At 43.8% G+C, this 20,658-nt stretch overlaps 1 protein-coding gene across 1 annotated transcript; it reads right to left on the bottom strand.

Annotated features, from left to right (window-relative positions):
- Positions 1-366: 366 nt before the first annotated feature.
- Cd24 (CD24 molecule) lies at positions 367-5,165 on the bottom strand. Its single transcript, XM_020170087.2, has 2 exons — positions 5,007-5,165; positions 367-2,009 (listed from the first exon to the last, which is right to left on the bottom strand). The coding sequence occupies exons 1-2, from the start codon at positions 5,073-5,075 to the stop codon at positions 1,842-1,844; spliced, it is 237 nt and encodes a 78-aa protein (XP_020025676.1). The 5' UTR covers positions 5,076-5,165; the 3' UTR covers positions 367-1,841.
- Between the last annotated feature and the right edge of the window lie 15,493 nt (positions 5,166-20,658).

The raw sequence follows: 20,658 nt of genomic DNA, 5'->3' as shown, positions 1-20,658 counted from the left end.
ACAACCCAGATGTTTTCCTCAAAGTATTATTTGACAACACACTGCTGGCTTGTCACCACATAACTACTTTGTTAACTAAGTCTTTCTCCAGCAAATTCAACATTCAATTAACAGTATCCTGGCTTAGAGCTGGCACACAACAAATAGTTGTTCAGTAAGTAGGAGGGCTAACTGAAAGATGTTAATTTTTTGATGGAATTCTCTGGCTAAAACCTGCAATTTGGAATGCAGGAAAAAACTGTAATATTCTAGTTTATAGGCAAATATGGAGTTGTATCCCTAATGGCTTCAATTAATAGACTTATACAACCATGGTCACCCACAAAGCATTCCTGTACCAGAAAAACTAAAAATTCAACAGATTGCTCTTTTGGCCATTTATTCCTTTTATTTACAGTTTGTGTCCAATGCAAATCAATTCCATGAGAAGTTCCTATGAATCAAAGCATAAATACACAAACACAATATACAGTCCAAACAGATGTACAGCATTCAGGTAAGAAGCAAAGGAAAGTGTTCATTCACACACAGTGCTTCAGATCTGTGATCCTGTTATTCCCGTGTAAATTTCTAAAGATGGAAGGGGATGGAAATGACTCTGATTACTACTGTGGCCATTTTGGATTCCGGAACATGTAAGCATCAGTGCGTGACCATGCGAACAAAGGATTTTTTCAGGGAGTATCTATTTTTTAAAAGGCTTCTGTGTATCAAGATTGTTGTAAAAGATTTACTGCAGAATCAAGCCCACTTTTAGGCTTAGAACCAGGTTCTAACTATCTAAAGATATTAACTGATAACAGAAAGTTTTCCAAATGTGGCTATTCTGATCCATAGTTTAAAAAAAGTATTTACAAAAAGAGTATAAAAGTTTTTGTGAGTTTAATGCAAATTAGCTTCCAGTCTTCATTCCCCAAGCGCTTGATTTACAGTTTTGGCTCATTCACATATTTTCCTTTCTAATTTCAAGTTTTCTAATTCTAAATTTTGAAAAGCTTTCAACATATGCAGAAAATAAAAAGCAGCATCTTAGAATTGGTTGAGGTCAATGCAATTCTACTCTTTGGAATCAATTTAGCTAAATAAATCTGATGCTGTTGAATGAAAATAGGTGATGAGAAATGCCTACCAAGTTGTAAGGGTAAAATTTATTCAGGATGCTTAAATTCCAATCCATCATTGCCCTGGCACAGGTCACTTACTATGTAAAAGGTCAAATGTAATATCAAACCCAAAGCCACAGAGGGAAAATAAGAGTTCAGGTCCCAAGAGAACAGTGACAGTTTAACAATGTGAAACTTTATCTAGAGTATATCGGCATTAAATTAGTACTGCTGAGACAATTCACGGAGGATTTATGGTAACACCTGGTATTTCCTTCTAATGTGCATATAAATAGAATCATGGAAGCTTTTTATATTACTTAACTGTTGTATGGCCTTATAGATTTAACAAACCAAATGAAAATGGAATCTCCTTTCCATATCCCATCCTTATCTCTAGATAAAACCCATTCTTGTTTTCAACGTAGAGTTTTAAGTGTCCAAATCTCTTAAGCCACATTCGAGGAAATCATGTCTCAATTTTGGGCGTTACAGCCCTTCATCTTGTACAGGAAACTCCAGCAGATTCAGTATGGGCATTCGTCATCTGTCAAACCCTTCACATGTCCTTCAAACCAATCAAATTTGGAATTCAACATTTTCTGTGTCAATAAAATAAGGTGTAGAATTAGTTGTGTTGATGCAGAACTGTTTCTTCCTTGCCACATTGAACTTCTAGATGCCATCTGGGTTGGGTTTAGAAGATGGGGAAGTAGAGATGTTCCTTGGCCTGAGTCTCTAACAGTAGAGATGTAGAAGAGAGAGCGAGACCACAAGGAGACCGGCTGTTGACTGCAGGGCATTGCCACCTCCCCTGGTGGTGGCATTAGTTGGATTTGGGGGAGTAGAGGTATTCTGGGCAACGTTACTTGAAAGTGGCAGAGTAGTTGTTTGGTTTGAATAAATCTAAAATACATAAAAAGTTACAGTGATAAATTTCCACAATGTCTCAGCTACTTCCACATACACTCTAATACACGACAAAGCACACCATTAAATTCTGAATTCTTGCTCAGTCCTACCAAGGTTCTTCTCTTTAGTTTCAAACCCATAGGGCCAAATGCCAATGGCTCAAGCCTGTAATCCTAATTACAGGAGGCAGAGATCAGGAGGATCAAGGTTCAAAGCCAGCCCAGGCAAGTAGTCCACAAGACCCTATCTCAAATAAAAAACATACAAAAAAGGGCTGGTGGAGTGGCTCATGTGCAGGCACTGAGTTCAAGCCCCAGGACCACAAAAAAAAAAAAAAAAAGCAACAATAAAAAAAGTTCTTCAAATTGTGGAATTCCCAGTGAGTGTAACTATTTTGAATTCTGTACAGAGGAATAAAGGATCAAATTAACCCAGTTTCTGAGAGTATATGGATTCACTGAAATTGCAATAAGGTTTTCTGTTTCCCTAGAAAGTGGGACATTTTAAAGTTGAATTAAAAAGGCAGGCCAAGTGGTACATGCCTGTAATCCCAGTTACTTGGGAGGCAGAAATGGGAAAGATCAAGATTCAAAGCCAGCCCAGGCAAAAAGTAAGTGGCAAGACCCCCATATCTCAATCAATAAGCACATGCAGCCAGATGGCTGTGGGTTGGAGGATCATCATCTGAAGCCATCCTAGCAAAAAGGAGAGACTCTACCTAAAAATATAACTGAAGTAAAAAAAGGGTTAGGGGTTTGGCTCAAGTGGTAGAACACCTGCCTAGCAAGCTTGAGGCAGAGTTCAAACCCCTGGTACCACAAAAAAAAAAGCATTAAAAAATCTGGACTTTAAAATACTGTAAATTGAGATTAATGGTACCAGAGAGTTAACTGAGTCACTGTCCATCCTAGATGTGCTTGGTAACTTTCACAACAGCACGGTTAACTTACCTTAGCTTTTAACTTAAGGGGGCACACATTAGGTATCTTATCTGAGTGTCTTAGCCTTTCACTAAGGGGACAGAGGGTATCTTTATCTTATCTGCTCCTCCAAAATCTTGAAATTATAACCCTTCTCAAAATAGACCACAATATGTACTTTAAAACTGGAGAAAAAAAGAATCCTCACTTTTAGGCATAATGACTTCGTCAAATACCTCGAGGTCGGAATGACTTCACAAAAAAAGCCGAGCAAAGGATTTGGTGTTAAATTTCACCAGCAGCAGGCTCACCGCCTGGTCACTAGCTCAGAGCTGTGGCCAAGAACCAAGGTCTCCCCAGTGTCCCAGCATCTGCGGGCCATCATTCACCACTGATTTTCCGAGCCACGAAATGCACAGTCCGGTGGGACACGTGATAATGTCTCCTTTGTCATAGAACAAAGGCAGATCGTAGTTTTCAGCTCTCGCTGCAAGGGAGGGCTTAAAAGGGCTTCCAATTACAGGCGGGAGGACAACGTGGCACCAACCAAGAGTCCGGGCCGCAAGTACATTCGGCTGCCCATTAATCCAAAGAGAAAACCCTCAACATCAGCACGAGCTCCTTTTGTTGTAACACCCACGAGTCCATAAGCAAATATTGAGTGCAGAAATGTACAAATTGTATCCCAGGCGGACTACCGCAACAAAAATTTTCATCAAGTCAAATATTGGGCACCTACTGTATGCAAGATTGAGCCTACCCTATCAAGAAATGGCACTCCCACGAACAGGAAAACGTTAATATGATAAATTACTCAAAATGGGGCGCCTGTTTTGGGATCCCTGAAAGTAACCTGTTTTTATTCATACGAAGCTTTAGTACAGGTGACTTTAAAAAAAAATTTTTAAATAGAGCCCAGTAGATCATTCTGAAAAATCTGAGTCCTCTACGACATCATCAACAAGAAAAATGTTAATTTATTAAACTGACATTAAACAAAAAATGTTCCCTACCAAGCTAACTTTTATTCGCCTAACTAAAATCTCCCTCTTAAATCTGCTTGGAGAGGAGATGGGACGCGGGTGCCGGAGACCAGTCGGTTTCTTGCTGCCGCGCCCCTCCCCCACGGGGGAATTGAGAAAGGCTGGGAGCGCAGCGGACCCGCAGCCAGACAATAGGGTACAGTTACCCAGCCCGCGGTGGGGAAGGCCAAGGGCGAGCTCCCAGGTGAGCCTGGAGGCTGAGTGTCTGGGGACCAAAGATCCGGCCGCCCAACTCTTCAGGGGGAGAAGCCCCGGGGACAGTCCTAGAAAACGCCAACCCAGGGTAGTGGAAAGCCACCGAGCTGCGACACCCCCGCCCTCCAAGCCCAGGCTACCCCAGAAACGCCCCCGCCCAGCCCGAGTCTCTTCTAGGCTCGGCCCCTCGGCTCACTTTAGGCGCGGCGCATTCGCCCTCTCGGCTGCGCAGCGCCTGTCCTGGGGCCCGCGTTAGGGGCGAGGTCGCTGCCCCGGACAGAGGACCCCGGGGGAGGCAGTAGTGGCGGGGATCGGGACAAAGCTTGGCGGAGACTCAGGGCAGAACCGTCCCACCACGCCGCCTCCCTGGAGCTAGTCAATCCGGGCTAACAAGGGATTCCTACGGTGACAAGGGACGGAGGTAGAAGGTCGCACGGCAGAGAGCGAAGTGTCAGGAGAAGGTCTCTTCGTCGGTTTCAACCCCAAGTCTCCCAGAATTAGGGTAGGAGGTAGCACCGGATAGCCAGGGCTTCTTTGGGATCCCCAAACCAGTTCCAACGGTGGAGGATGGGCGCGATCAACGCTCCCTGAAGGGGACTGTCCCTTCTCTTTGTGTGGTACGCTGGGAGCGCGAAGACACTCCGTGGGAGAGGAGGGGGAGAAGGCAGCCTGCGCAAGGGAGTGGAGAGCGGGGTCCACATTGCCCTTCCCCGAGATCATTTACACAAAAATTCCCTCTCCCGGTCCCAGAGTGTCGCCTAAGGTAGGGGGTTCTACCCACCCACCAAGGGCGCGGCCCCTGAGTCCCAAACCCCTGGGCGCCGGGGCCTCACCTGCGTGGGTAGGAGCAGCGCCAAAAGCAGCAGCCCCAGCCCCAACCTGGCCACCATCGCTCTGCCCATGTCCGCTCCGTCGGTGCGCGGTGCGTCCGGATGGATGGATGCGTGGAGATCTGGTAGCTCCGGCCGGCGCAGCCAAGGTGGGGAGCGCGGCGGCACGGCGACACCTTATATACCCGGACAGCCACAATAGTCGTGACGTGCACCGCCCGCCCACCCGTGCTCCCCTCCTCCCCCGCCGCCTCCCCTCCTTCCCCGCCCCCCGCCCGCGCCCCAGCACCCCCTCCCCCGCCGCCGCTACCGCCCGGGCCCTGGGCCGGGTGTCCCCGGGCGGCCGCCGTGGCAGGTGGGAGGGCGCCGTGGGCTTCTGGCAACGGGCTTGGGTTTCTCGGAGCGGGCTGCATGCAGGCTTGCACAGGCGCCGGGCGACTCCCACACAGGACCCGGGGCGATCACGCGAGCCACACACGCCGCTCTCGGGGCCTGGCCCAAGTTTCCTTTGTTTCCCGGGACCTGCCATCTTACCCCCAAAAAGAAAAGTCGGAGCCTCGGGCGCGGCGGGGCAGCCGCCTGTCTCCCGGGGGATCGCGGTGCGGGATGCGCGGGATCCGGGCCGGGGCTGGGGAGGGGGGATCCCTGAGGTTGGGTTTTCTCAGATGCCACCACAGAGGTAGGGGAACTGGGCAGGCTTGGCAGGTCCCTAGGCCTGGCGCTGCCCCCTTGGTGATGGGACCTGGCACCGCCTCGCACTGGCCCTTCCTGATTACGCGGTGGTGCGCTCAGGCGACACCGGAGCAGGGAGTAGTGCCGCCGCTGCCCCGCGCCCTGGCTTTGTGTTAGGAGTACCCGAGGTCCTGCGGGCGGTGTGACCTCACCCGGGCATCCGAAGCCGGCATCCTCCCGGGGACTCCGGAGCCGCCCGCTAGGCGCGGGGGACTGGGTTTAGGTCACCACGATCTCCTGCTCGCCGGACAGCGACGAGGAGACTGCCCACCCTGAGGAGGTCCCCCTCGCCGGGTGACTTTGCTCCCAGGTCCTTCCTAGGGAATAGGAACCTCCCGAGATGTCGGTCCTACACTTCTTCAGTCTCTTGCAACGTACTTGTTCGTCATTCAAAGAGAAAAAGCTTTCAGGATAAAGTCATTTGCTTTTCCAAAGTTCATTACATTAAGTAATGTAATGAACTTGTGCAAATAGATTAGTCATCATTCTGCAAATTTTAATGGAATATTTCCTCTGTTCTATTGTGAAAACTTTACACCAAAAGCTTAAATGATGTTTCTGGTGGAATATTTTTTGGTTTTTTTTTTTTAATTGCAAAGTTTAATCTTTTTACTTAAGGTTTAGCCCAAGTGTTTTTGTTTTTTTGCATAGTCTTGAAAATAAAAGAGCAAACCTAGGGAGGGTGTGAATTTGTTTAGATCTCACATTGCAGAACAGGCTCATAAACACAAGGTTAGTTTTCTAGAAACAAAGTGACAATGGAATCCTCAGTTGCACTGTGACTGAGTTAGCCTGAGCCTTAATGGTCGGCCACCGCAGCTCAGAAACTTTCCACTTTTGGGATGGACTTGGGAACACAGGAATTTCTGTCCAGTCCCAGTGGACTTTCCTAACCAAAAGCTTCCATACTGTATAGAAATCCTACCTTGGAGCCCACCTTCTCCATCCCACTCCCAAGTGAAGAAGAGACTCACTCAAGAGGCCCTGCCTTGAGAGGCTGTCCTTCAAAATCTGCATGCTAGCCCACTGGTGGTCTTCCTAGGCTCTATTAATGTCCCTTGTCTTTTTTTTTTTGATAGGAGGGGCAATGGGGTTTGACTTCAGCGCTTAAGGCTTGCAAGCAGGCGCTCTATCAGTCCTTCATCTTTTTTTAATCCTACCTATTCTTCTCTTTCCCGCCCCTCTCTGCTCTTATTTCCCTTTCTTCCTCCTCCTCCTTCTCCTCCTCCTCCTCTTCCTCCACTTCCTCTTTCTCCTCCTTTTCCTCCACTTCCTCCTTCTCCTCTTCCTCCTCCTTCCTGGCAGATGGGCTAGTGGAGTGGTTAAGAATGCAGCCTCTGGAGCCAGGCTGCCCCAGTTCAAATGTTGGCTGTGCTTTTACTTGAGCCAAAAAGCCTCAGTTTCTTCCTCTGTAAAATGGAGCCAGTACAGCATTAAAGAGTTACTGTATGTGTACGTGTTAGAACAGTGCCTGTCTCATTAGCCTCTCTCACCTAATATTTGCCCCTCCACTGAAGACACCAGGAACCAGAAGATATTTACCTTCTTTGACATGTGTAACTCATGAAAGACATATCAGGCTGTCTATAATACCCCAAATTGGTGAGGCACCTGGGACCTACACTTTGTGAAACATCTCACCAGCTAAATGGACCGCAAAATTCACAGAGCAAGGCCCCCCTTCCCATCCACCAAGCTTCCCCTTGGGAGAACTTGGACAATTTTGTATCTTGAACACATAGCTCAGTAGGGAAGTCCTCCTTACCCACCTCCACCTACCTCCTTACAGCTAGAAACCAAGAAGCATGCCTGAAAATTCTACTGGATTAAATGGAGAAGCTTATTGGTTTCCCAGAGTTTTTCTTTCTTTTTTTTTGGGGGGGGGGCATGGGGCAGTACTGGGGTTTGAACTCAGGGCTTCATGCTTACTAAGCAGATGCTCTACCACTTGAACCACTCCACCAACCCAGTTTCCTAGAATTTTTCTTAAGACACAGGACCAATTTCTATTTTAGAGACAGTAAAAGACTGGGGACATGACTCAAATGATAGAGCGCCTGCCTAGCAAGTGTGAGGTCCTGAGTTCAAACTCCAGTACCGCCAAAAAAAATTAAAAATAGTATTTCATGAATTGCACACCTTGGGCATGTGTAGAAAATCATAACTCAGTATTCTGGGGGGAGGGTATTTGTGTTTTTGTTTTGTTTGTTGTTGTTTTGACTTTCTTTTTTTTTTTTTTTAGCCCAGGCTGGCCTCAAACTCTTAGTCCTCCCACCTCAGCCTCCAAAATGCTGGGGGTATAGCTGTGCAACCACAGCTAACTGTGACCTAACGTTTTGGTGCTGGTTCTCTTCTGAGTAATACTACAATTTCTAAGTGCTGAACAGAGAAGAATTCTGGGAAACCAAACTGAGGCAGCACACACAGTGGACTCTGGGGCCAAACCTGGATTTAAATCCTGCTCCTCCACTTTCAACAGCCTGGGTTTGGATGAACTTCCCAACCTCCCGACACCTCAAGTTCCTCCTAAGTAAAATGGTCCACCGATAGCTCCTGCTTAGGCATCTGAGCTTAACTGAGTCAATGTGCACACTGAGCAGAGTGCCTGGCCCTCACATAGAAGGCCTCACTAAGCTGCCACTTGGGTTGCTGTATTCACTATGGTGTGACTTTTGAAATGGCTCACACGTATAGTACTTGTTCGCCCAAGCATCTTTGCATGTGGCATTTCGTTTATGGATCTGTGAGTTCAGTAGGGCACGTGGCATTAGCATCAATTTTTTCCCCTTTCTGAGGCACAGAGAAGTTAAGTAACTTGCTCAAGGTCACATAGCCAATTCCAGTACCACACCAACATTTCCTGTCTCAGGTCCCAAGTCTTTTCTGCTTTGCCAACAAGAACAAAGACCACGTCCTGTAGACCTCTGTCCTCTTCACCTTGGCTGATTGAATGAACTAATATGAAGGGAGCAGGCTAATCTGCTTTTTAAGGTAAAATAAGAAATCTTTCTAGGGGAATAGAAAGAAATAAACTTTTTGACATTTTCTGCAGTTATCAGCAAAATGAATATGAAATACAATACTATTCAGAAAAAAGAATGTTCCTTCTATGCTTCATGACAAGAGTGACTGGAATAATTAAATGTTTTATTCAAGCTTTCTTTTACAATGTGATGTTATTTTTATTCATGTTAATACTTCTTTTAATTCTTTGCCACCCTGAACTTGCCTGGCATTGAATATTTCAGTTTGTCTTGATCTTTTAGCTAAGCTTTGTCCCTCCACTCCACCCTGCTCCAGCCGAGAGCAGGAACTGAAGGGAGCAAGGTGGGTTTGCACAAGGGACTGATGGCAGTCTAAGGTCCCTGGCTGGAGTACTTTCAATCAGCTGGAGTCCCAGTCTGACTCTCTGTGGGGATGTGCTGCCCCCTGCTGGTTATAGAGACTATCTCTGCTCTCACCATCAAAAAAAAAATCTTTCCTTCGTGTTATGAAAAACCCTGAATTATTGAAGCCGGAGGAAGTTATTATCACAAGTTTCTTTTACAGTTAATTCATGTTTGCTTCATATACTCACTCAGATTCTCTCAACTCTTAAGCCTCAACCAATAAGAAAACAAATGTAAATAGTAATTGTGACTGTTTTTAGATGCAAATTGAGTGACAGAATGGTTTAAGGAAATGAAGTAAAAAGAAGCAAACTTGAATCTCTTTGGCCAAAATTTAAATTGGGTGTTTCCATTGTGTTGGCAAGGGCGTGAGAAACTGGATGTCTCACAGATGCTGATGGACTGGAGACAGGACCTTGATGTCTGTCAGGGTTCTTATGGCCTGTCCCCTTTGACCTGGCAATTCTGACTTTAGAAATTTAGCCTACAGATAAACTCCCACAGATGCAAAATGATTTACATTCAAGGATTTGTTGCAGCACTGTTTGGAACAGTAAAGGAGCAGAAATCAATTGTCCCAAAGTAGAGGTCTAGTTAAAGACATAATAGATTATAAAATATTACAAAAATTATTTATATAATTATATATTTAAATATAATTTATGTAATATTATAAAATATTATGCAGTCATTAAGAAATGCAAAAGAGCACAATATGTACCATGGGGGGATCTCCATGATAATTTTTTTTTGGTGGGACTGGGGCTTGAACTCTGGGCTTCAAACTTGCAAAGCAGGTGCCCAACTGCTTGAACCACACTTCCAGTCCACTTTGCTTTGGTTATTTTGGAGATGGGGTTTCTCAAACTATTTGCCTGGGCTGACATCAAACCTCAGTCCTCCCTATCTCAGCCTCCCAAGTAGCTAGGATTACAAGCATGAGCTACCGGCACCTGGCACCACAATAAATTCTTTGTTTTTGTAGTACTAGAGCTTGAACTCAGGGCCTACACCTTGAGCCACTCCACCAGCCCTTTTTTGTGTTGGGTTTTTTCGAGATAGGGTCTCTTGAACTATTTGCCAAGGCTGGCTTGGAACCACGATGCTCCTGATCTCTGCCTCCTGAGTAGCAAGGGTTACAGGCATGAGCCACCGGTGCCTGACACCATAATAAATACTTAAGTGAAAAAAACAAGATACAAGACACAGTATACAATATGGTACTTTTAAAAAAAATGTAAAGAAAAGAACTTACTTCCATTTTTTACAAATGTAGTAATATTATTGGACATGGGTCACACACTAAGGGGAGAACATACACAGGAGGGATAGAAAAAGAGAAGGAAGCCTAAAACTTGAATGTGGTTGATGTGCCCACTGTAGAGGAGTGAATAAAGTAATCTTAAACTGGCAGAGGCCACTGTGGGAAGGGGACTGGGAAGTAGTGAAGAGGTCAGGTAGAGATGAATCTCTTTAGGTTGCAATACACATGTGCATGGAAGCAACACTAGGAGTCTCTCTGTATAGCTACCTTTTTCTCACTCTAGCAAAAATGCTATGTCTTTCTTATTATCTCTTATGTTTTCTCTTCAACAAAACTGGAGAACAAGAGGGCAGAACAGGTTCTGCCTGGAATCGAGGAGGGGGGGTGCAGGGGAGAGATGGCCCAAACAATGTATGCACATATGAATAAATGAATAAACAATTTAAAAAAACTATTTTGAATGGAAAATTTTTTTTAAATTTTTAAATCCTATCATTGTTTATTAACATAAGCCTACTCGCCTATATAGTACTATTATTATTGATAATTTAAATCATTAAATTTATGTTTGTGTGCTTAAAAAAAAAGTAAAGAAAAGAACTTACTTCCATTTTTTTGGCAGTATTGGGGTTGAACTCAGGGCCTCACACTTGCTAATCAGTCACTCCTCCACTCAAGCCATTCCACCAGCCCAAGAACTTACATCCAAAGAAACAACTGAAGAAGAAATTGACAGTCCTTGCCACTGAGGAGAGGAACTGGGTGACAAGGGCACAAGCATGAGATGCGTTTTTCTTTGGATACCAGCTCGTACCCTTCCTTTTTCACAAACGGATGACATAATTTAACCCTTCTGCGTCATTCCCCTCTCCAATCCCCACAAAGCAAATAAGTGGGAAGCCTTCTCCAGTCCTGGGGTCTCAGAATTTTGCTCCCACACCATCTCAGAAGCTTTCCCCGCCTCGCTCTTTCCTGGACAAAATTATTAGCTTCGCATCCATTCATCCACCCCGTGACAATTGTGAGGCCATATTCTCTCAGGTCCATATGGAATACACAAAAAAAGCTTCCAGCAAAAAAAAAGGAAAATGAAGAATTGGACTGTAGAAGAAGTAAAGAGAAATCACCTGACAAGCCTCAATTTCCACACTTTGTTCTTCCTGCGAACTGTGGGGGCCGTGGGGGAAGAAAAGCTTGGGGCAGAGCTGGCCTGAGAGAAAGGTCTGAACTGGGTGGGCTTGTTCCTATACAAAGGCCTTTGTAAGACTCACGGCCCACCCTGGGCAGGAGGCAGACTAAAGGCCTAATTGGGATAATTAAATTCTAGCAGAAACAAAATCCCACTTCCACCTCAAAAAGAGTCTCCAGACCACAAACGAGCTATGTCATTTGCCATTTGCAGGCAGACAAGTAATCCTCGGCTTGGAAATACCGATTTTGAAGGAGTGGAAAACTGTGTGTATGGTTTGCACCTGGGATTTTCAGTCTCATTTTCCTGCCCCTTTGTTTTCTCAGGATTTGAGATAGGGATTGCTTTTTGTTTGGGGGCTTGGGTATGGAACCCCAGGGCCTAGCATAAGTCAACCATACATTCTGCCACGGGGCTACACCCTAGCCTTTTTCTGGGATCTTTCACATCCCATTAAGTTAAAGAGGAGAGATCCTTATGCTGTGAGAATTTAGTAAAATTTTAAGTGGGCCAGGCGCCAGTGGCTCACACCTGTAACACTAGCTACTCAGGAGGAAGAGATCAGGATGATGGCAGTTCAAAGCCAGTTTGAGCAAACAGTTCGAGAGACGCTTTCTCAAAAAAAAAAAAAAAAAAAAAAACCACAAAAAATGGTCTGGTGGAGTGGCTCAAGGCCCCAGTACCACAAAAAAAGAAAAAAAAAATTAAATGGCCTAGAAAATTGGATAAAACAGTTTTACAACTGAAAAGAACACTGATACGTTTCTTCGTTTTTGTTTTGTTGGTTGTTTGGTTCGATGGAGACAGTCTCAGCCAGTGGCCCTTAAATAGCTGATCTCCTGCCCCAGCCTCCACAGTGCTGGTATTTCAGGCATGTGCTGTGCCCAAACTACAGTGACTGATCCGTTTAATGAAATGTTACATTGAGCCTGAAACAGGGACCACATTTTCAGACTTTGTGAAATCCTTTCTAAATCTGTTAACATGGTTCTTCCAGGATTTCACTCAATGATATCTAAAGCAGATGTTGACTTACAGCTTGTTCAATAATAGTTTTAAGATGCCACTCTAAGAAAGAAGTATTTTGTTGTAGTGGCCCATTAGAATAGGACCAGATGAATTTAATTAGCTGGCTTGTAGAAGGATTTCTCTGTTGAGAGCCAGGTATTTATATGTAGATCTCCAGGTGGTTGGTTTGTTTTAATAAAAAGTTACTCTCAATATTTTTTTATTTATTTCATTGTCAGTAAGAATAATTCATGTCCAATATAGAATAATTTGGAAACTATAGAAAGGTATAATCAAGAATATTACAAGTGTTGGGAACACAGCTTGAGTATAGAGTGCCTGCCTAACAAGCATGAGTTCCAACACTAGTCCTGCCAAAAAAAAACCTATATATATCTCACAATGTAATATATGTAAGTATACATTATATATTACAATATGATATGTATATATTATAATTACTTGTGAGACAGAAGGACCCCTGGAAACCTCCATTATGACTTCCCTGTGACCTTAAAGGGTGGGTGGAAAAAAGGAAAAGCAGGATAGATCAGAATAAAGACAGTGTGAGGATTAGTACCGACCAATCAGAATGTTGCAGGCACAGCCAACCAGAATGCTGCTTTCTGCACACCTAATTAGCATAGAGATTGAACAAGGCCCTGAAGAAAATGGTTAAAAGCCTTGGACCAGGTCACTTTTAGGGCATCCTCTCTTGGGGCCTCCCTCCCCCCCAACTCTGGGGGCTCTACTCTCCCATTTTACACTTTTCTTTGTCTATAAACTCTCCCACTTTACACTCTTCTCACTGTCTGTGAAGTTCATTCTTTGGGTTCAGAGACAAGAACCCAGAATGTCAACCCTCCTTCTGGCTAAACTCCTAAGCCAGCAAGGTTGAGTGGAGGCTTGCAGTCCTACACAAATCTGTTTCACTTGTAGCCCATGAACCAGGGGTTTTACTAATTTTTTTTTGTTTTAATAGGGTCTCACTGTGTAGCCCAATCTGACCTTGAACTTGCAATCCTCCTTTTGGGTACTAAGATTACCACCACACCTGCCGTATAACATTGTTTAATATTTTCTTTGCACAAGATCCTGTGTTCGATCCCAAGCACTCTGAAAAAATAAAAACACCTCTTTTTGTTCTATTAGAGATTGCTTATTTATTGGTTTGTTGCACTAGAGGCCAATATACACAAAATTTTCTATCTTGCTTTTTTTCACTCAATAAAAAAGAATTTTAAAAAGTTAATCACAGAATTTGCAGACATATTCCTGTGAGGTTAAGGAATCACTGGGGTAGCCAGTGAGGTTGATCAGCTGTGAACTCTGCACAACCCAACTGCAACCAGATCCTGCTTCAGGTCGGTGCACCAGGTGGCACTTAATCTCTCCCACGTGTCATGAGAATGATGTAGGTTGGGGTCAGCATGACTTCCAGAACAGCATGGCAATTCCGGGAATCTCTTGGAGCTAGAACACTGGGGGCAAAAGTCTGCTTCTCTCTTTTCCAGAAGGAATGTCTGTTTTTCCTTCCCTGCCTTGTCCTCTCTCCACACTTCCCACACCCCAGAAGTAAGAACTTCTGCGCACCCCCTAGAGGAGGGCATCTGGTGAGGACCAGCAATGACAGTATTAGACCTGGAATTTGTATTATCACAGGGTATTTTTGTTGGAGGTGAGTCTCAAACGGTAGAGGGCCTGCTTTGTAAGCACTTGAGTTCAAACCCCAGTCCCACCAAAACAAACAAAAGCTTTACTTCTCTTCCAAAAACATTGTTTATAATGACTGCTCAATATTCTTTCCAATTTGACATTTGTGCCTATTATAAATAACCTCACAACAATCATCCTTTTACACATTCAGTTTTCATTTCAGGTTATTTTCTTTTTTGTGGGTTGTTGTTTGGTTTTGGTCTTTTCTTTTTTGGAACAGGGGATCGAACCCAGGATTCATGCATGCTAAGCAAGCACTCTACCACTGAGCTACATCTCAGCCCCTCAGGTTATTTTCCTATGATACATTTCTAAAAGCAGAAGTCTAGGTTTTGAAAGAACCATGAAGTTGTCCTCCAGCAGTGGTGTGTGAGCCTGATGGCCTGATTCACAAACCTCTGCTAAAGGTGAGAATTCCAGGGCAGCTTATATTTTCTAATTTTCTCAGAGAAATCTTTTTTTTTTTGGGGGGGGGGGCGGCGACTAGAGTTTGAACTCAAAGCTTCAAAGCTTCTCACTTGCAAAGCAGACATTCTTACCTCTTGAGCCACCCCTCCAGTCCATTTTGCTCTGGTCATTTTGGAGATGGGGTCTCACAAACTTTTTGCCTGAGCTGGCCTCAGACCACAATCCTTTCTACCTCAGTCTCCCAAGTAGCTAGGAATATAGATACGAGCCACCAGCGCCCAGCTCAGAAATCTCATTCTTAATTTTCCTTTTTACTAACATTGAGATTTAACATTTTCCCAGATATTTACTCATCATTTAGAGCTCTTTTCTGAATTAAATTGCTGTTCATAGATTTTGCCTACCTAGAAAAGTGATACATGTCAAGAGTGAGCTGCAAGACTGGGGTCTGCACTGAGTTACTGAGCATGTGGAGGTCAAGGTGTGCCTCTTGTTGGCAAGTGAAGCGATAAAGATACAGTAGGCGGGCTGGGCTTTGCTCAGTAGTAGAACACTTGCTTAGCATCATGAGGCCCTGGGTTTAATTTCCAGCTCTGGAAGGAGGAGGAGGAGGAGAAAGGAGGAAGGAAGGAAGAAAGGAAGGAAGGAAGGGGAGGAAGAAGAGGAAGAGGAGGAGAAGGAGAAGGAAGAAGAAGAAGAAAAAGACCAAAGAAGGAAAAAGAAAGAAGTTGTTCAGGGTAAGGAAAGACCAGTCTCAGACATCTTCCGTTAGATCAAGGATTAGCCTAATTATCAAAAGGGTGCCAGGAGAGTCAGGACATTTTGCTAGGTCCTGAAATCTTCATTAGGGTGACAATTGTAGATGACAAATCTGTTTGAACAAGGGTTACATCAGAACTTATAGAAGTTTAACTGTCTCTCCCTATCCCTCTTTATCCAGTCTTGCAGTGGTTTTTTGTTTTGTTTTGTTTTGTTTTGTTTTGTTTTGGTGGTACTAGGGTTTGAACTCAAGCTTAGAACTTGCTAGGCAGGTGCTCTACCACTTGAGCCACACCCCAGCCCTATAGCCCCAGTCCTAAGTCTTATACTTAAGAAACCACCTCAGTTGGGTCAGGATCACCTCTTCAATTTTGGAACTATGCAATACACGATGTGATTACAGGATATGGCACCTTGAGGCATGAACTCTGAATCACTTTCAGTCTCCACAGGGCAACACCTTGGAAGTTAGCCCCAGCTAGGTCTCTATCCTTTTTCAAAGTTAGGAAAATATTTACAGCAGGTGGTAGTTTTCCAAACATCTTTGGGTATCAGGACAAGACAAGTCTTTGGACTAGCTATCCTGTTTTATTTGTTTATTTGTTCATTTACTTTTGCAGTGTTAGGAACTGTTGTTATTTAATTGTAAGAAATCTTTACATATTGAGAAACATTTGCAGGCTGGCAGGGTGGCTCAGAGGTAGAGCATCTGCCTAGCAAGCTTGAGGCCCTGAGTTCAAACCCCAGAACCACCAAAAAAAGAAACATTTGCTCAGAGACAGGATGGTGGTTTATACACCTATAATCCCAGTGAAGACGCAGGAGGATCAAGGGTTCCAGGGTAACCTGGGCTACAAATGAGAACCTGCTACAAGAAGGAGGAGGAAGAGGATTAGAGGTTTTTGCATGCATGACTGACCATAGCCAAATGAAGGATGAGAACTGCCAGGCAGTGCCAAGTACAGCAATCTCCAAGGGTCCCTAAACTATCGCCAGAAACAAGAGAAGGGTTTCTTTAAAACTCTCTTCCTCCTCCACATGCATAGATAACTGATAGAGTGGGAGAAAATATTTGCAAACTATTCATATGACATGGAATTAATATCCAGAGATATAAGGAACTCAAAATATTCAACAACAAAAGATCTACTTTAAAAATGGGCAAAGGATTTGAAAAGACATCTCTCAAAAAAAAAAAAAAAAAAAAAGGCATACAAACCCCAGTACTGGGGGAAAAAAAAAAGACATACAAATCTCAGTACTGAAAAAAACAAAAAAGACACACAAATGGCCAGTAGATGGACAGAAAGAATGCTCAATGTCGTCAGGGAAATGCAAATCAAAGCTACAAGGAAAAAGACAAAAATAACACATTCAGGCAAGGAGAAAGATGAACAGTTACACGCCTCTCATACACTGTTGGTAGAAATGCAAATTAGTGTAGCCAGTATGGAAAACAGTGTGGAGGCTCCTCAAAGGACTAAAAATAGAACTGCCATATGGGGGAGGAGGGGGAGGAAGGGGCGAGGATGCTGGTTAGATGGATAATGGATGCCAAAATACAGTTAGAAGTTCTAATGTGCTACTGAGCAATAAAGTATGGCTTACAACTATCACTATCATTGTTTGGTGGTGTTGGAGTTGAACTCAGGGCCTTGTGTACATTAGGCAAGTCCTCTAGCACTGAGCTATATCCCCAGCCCTAAATATTTTATGAAGACATAGAAGAGAGGAGTTCCAAGGCTCCCAACACAACTAATAAAATTTTATTATTTATTTATGTTTTTTATTTTATCGTTTGTATATTTATTCACATGTGTATACATTGTTTGAGTCATTTCCTCCCCTAATAAATTTTTAAAGAGACAGAAATTATCCTGACTTGATCAATACAAATTGTATATGTGTATCAAATTATTACACGTTCCCCATAAAATAGGTACAAAAATTGTGTCAATTTAAAAAAGAACTCAGAAATTATTTGGGGGGGCAGGACTGGGGTTTGAACTCAGGGCTTCACACTTGCAAAGCAGGTGCCCTATCACTTGAGCGACACCTCCAGTTCCTTTTGCTCTGGTTATTTTGGAGATGAGGGTCTCAAGAACTATTTTATCCAAACCAACCTCGAACCTCAATCCTCCCAATCTCAGCCTCCCAAGGAGTTAGGATTATAGGTGTGAGCCACTGGTACCTGGCTTCAAAACATATCTTTAAAATATTTTTTAAAGTTAAAAACCTTCCTTTCTGGAAAATTCCGTACATAGTCTGAGAGAATATTTAATACCCACCTGGGGAAGGACTTGGATGAAATCATATAAACATTGTTAATTTTTTTGCTATCTAAGTTACTTGAGACAGTAGAGAAGACGTTGAGTGGCGCTGCCTGGGTCCTTCACTCTTCCCTGAACTCTTCAAACTCTCCTGTGAAGAAAGGTTCAAATTTGGGGGATTTTTGGTTTTGTTGTTGTTGTTGTCTTGGAGACAGGATCTCTGCTATGTAGTCCAGGCTAACCTGGAACAGGAACTCCTCCCAAGCATCAGAAATTCACATTTTTGGAGTTTGGGCCAGGTGTGGTGGTGCAAGGCTGTAATCCCAGCTACTTGGGAGGCAGAGATCAGGACAATCAAGGTTGGAGGCCAGCCTAAGCAAAAAGCTAAAGACAAACTAAAGTAAAAAGGTCTGGGGGTGTGGCTCCAATGGTGTAGTTTAGGGAAACCCTAAATTCTAACCCCAGTACTGCTTTTGAAGGGCAGGAGCCATTAGGTATCTGCAGGCCCCTTCCCAAGAGCAAGAACTGACATGCTCCCTCCCCTCTTCCATTAAAGGCTGTTTGTTCCATTAAAAACAAACAACCAAACAAAAAAAACAGTACCACCAAAAAAAAAGGGTAGTTTGTGGGTGGGGAGGCAGGGATTGACCCCAGTGCTTCAAGCATGCTAAACATCCCTTCTACCACTAGGATACACCCCGGCTCCAGGACAAATATAAAATACTAACTTAAAGGCACAACTTGTTACCCCTCCCTGGGCACCCACACATCTCCATCATCCTCTACTCATTCAACATACTTCCTGTGCTGACACACTGGGCGTTTGCAGCAACTTCCGTCAGGCTCAGTCACTGAGATGGCAGCCATGCCCCAGGCACCTGGGTGGGGAGCACAGCCCGGGGGGAGCAAGTCAGGCCCTCCAGAGCAGAAGTGTCGGGAAGAGCCTCCTTGAGTTCAGGATCACTAGCCATGGAATTATGGCTTCATTAATTAGCCACAAAGGATGTAGCATGAGCTGTGGAGCATTAATCAGTAAAAAAGGCAAACAGACACAGTGCATAAACAAATAATTCAAAATAATCAGCAGTTATTCCCTGTATGCGTAGCTGCCACAGCAAAGAAGGAAGTTTAAAATATCATGCTAAACAGGTGATTGTTTTTTCCTTTAATTGCACCTGCCACCTGCTGTTAATTAGAAACCAATTAAATCCTAAAGGTAGCATCCAAAAGTAAGAAAACTAACCAGAGTTCACCTTTGGCCAAAAATTATGTGACAGCTTCACCTGTCTTCACTGAGGGTGCAACACTCTTTTCCAGAAGTGATAGACTATTTGGTTCTATTTGGTTTCAGTGGCATGCCTCAGCAAGGGAGAGGAAGACACTGAGGATGTGACAATTGACACATCTGGAGTTCTAGACCTGGGCTGTCAACATCAATGCAATGAGAACATCAAGTCTTAAACTTTGTATTAGTAACATAAAGAATAAAAAAGAGCACTTGGTTGGCTGAGGCAGGAAGATCATAAGTTCGAGGCCTGCCTTGGCTCTTGACTACATAGCAAGACCCTATCTAAAAAAAGGGAAAGGGAGGGGAAGGAAAGAGGAGGGGAAGGGAAACAAAGGAAAGGAAAGGGAAGGGAAGGGAAGCAAAGGAGGAAGGAAGGGATGGAGGGAGGAAGGAAGGGATGGAGGGAGGAAGGAAGGAATAAAATTAATTTTGATAAACTATTTTATTTAGCATACTGATATGGATTGGAAGGGGTTTGTCCTTCAAAGGGTCCCAGTATAGTGGAGTTGAAGTGGTGGAACCTTTAAGAGGCGGGGCCTAGTGGACTGTGATGAGGTAGTGGAAGCATTGCTCTTGGAAGGGATTAATGCTTGTCTCATGGAGTGGGTCAGTTGCTGGGGCTGTAGCTCAGTGGTATCATGCTTGAGGCCCTGAGTTCAATCCCCAACAACACACACACACACACACACACACAAAGGTCTAGCTTCCTTACCTCAATGTCTTGGCTTCCTGTCTTACCATGTGCATCTGCCATTATGGTGACATCTGCCATGAGACCCTCACTAGGGATAAGCAGAAACAGGCACCAGGCTCTTGAACTTCCAGAACTATAAGTTAATAATCTCTTTTGCTCATAAGTACCAAGCCTTGGGTATTTTGTTACAGCAATAGAAAAAAAAAAAAGAATACACTGGATATATGGTTAAAGTAATGCCATTTCAATACATCATCAATATTCAACAATTACTGCTGAGATGTTTTACATTAATTTTTGGCACTTGTTATGGTCTGGATTCCATTTGAATATGTCCCCCAAGGCTTCATATATTGAAATGTAACCCTCATCAAGAGGCATTAAGAGGGTGAAAACCAGCAGGGCACCGGTGGCTCACATCTGTAATCCTAGCTACTCAAGAAGCAGAGGTCAGGAGAATCACAGTTCAAAGCCAGCCTGGGCAAATAGTTCGTGAGACCCTATCTTGGAAAAAAACTCATCACAAAAAAAGAGCTGGTAGAGTGGTTCAAGGTTGTAAACCCTGAGTTCAAACCCCAGTACCACAAAAAAAAAAAAAAAAAAAAAAAATATATATATATATATATATGTATATGGTGAAAATCTAAACTCCTAAACCTAATCTGACTGTGGTGTTTAGAGGTGGGGCCTCTGGGAGGTGATCAGAATTAAATCAGGTCATTAGAGTGGAGCCCCATTACTGAATCTTGGTGACTTTATAAGAAAATACAGAGAGACCAGAGGACATACATACAAACTTCCTATTTCTTGCCACATGACCCTCAACCACCTTAGGGCTCTGCCAGCAAGAAGCTCCTTACCATATTTGGCTCCTTCACCTTGGACCTCCAAAAGAAACCTCTTTTCCTTAAAACCTGCCCAGTCATAGAAAATTGATT

Source organism: Castor canadensis, chromosome 1 (assembly GCF_047511655.1).
Source record: "Castor canadensis chromosome 1, mCasCan1.hap1v2, whole genome shotgun sequence".
Taxonomy (NCBI): Eukaryota; Metazoa; Chordata; class Mammalia; order Rodentia; family Castoridae; genus Castor; species Castor canadensis.
Note: the sequence above shows the minus strand (reverse complement) of the source record. Positions and strands in the feature narration are given on the sequence as shown.

Coding starts and splice junctions, on each gene's coding strand:
- Cd24 (XM_020170087.2), bottom strand. CDS start 5,075: ATGGGCAGAGCGATGGTGGCCAGGTTGGGGCTGGGGCTGCTGCTTTTG. Junction 2,010..5,006: donor CGCTGCTCCTACCCACGCAG/GTGAGGCCCCGG, acceptor TATGTATTTTAG/ATTTATTCAAACCAAACAAC.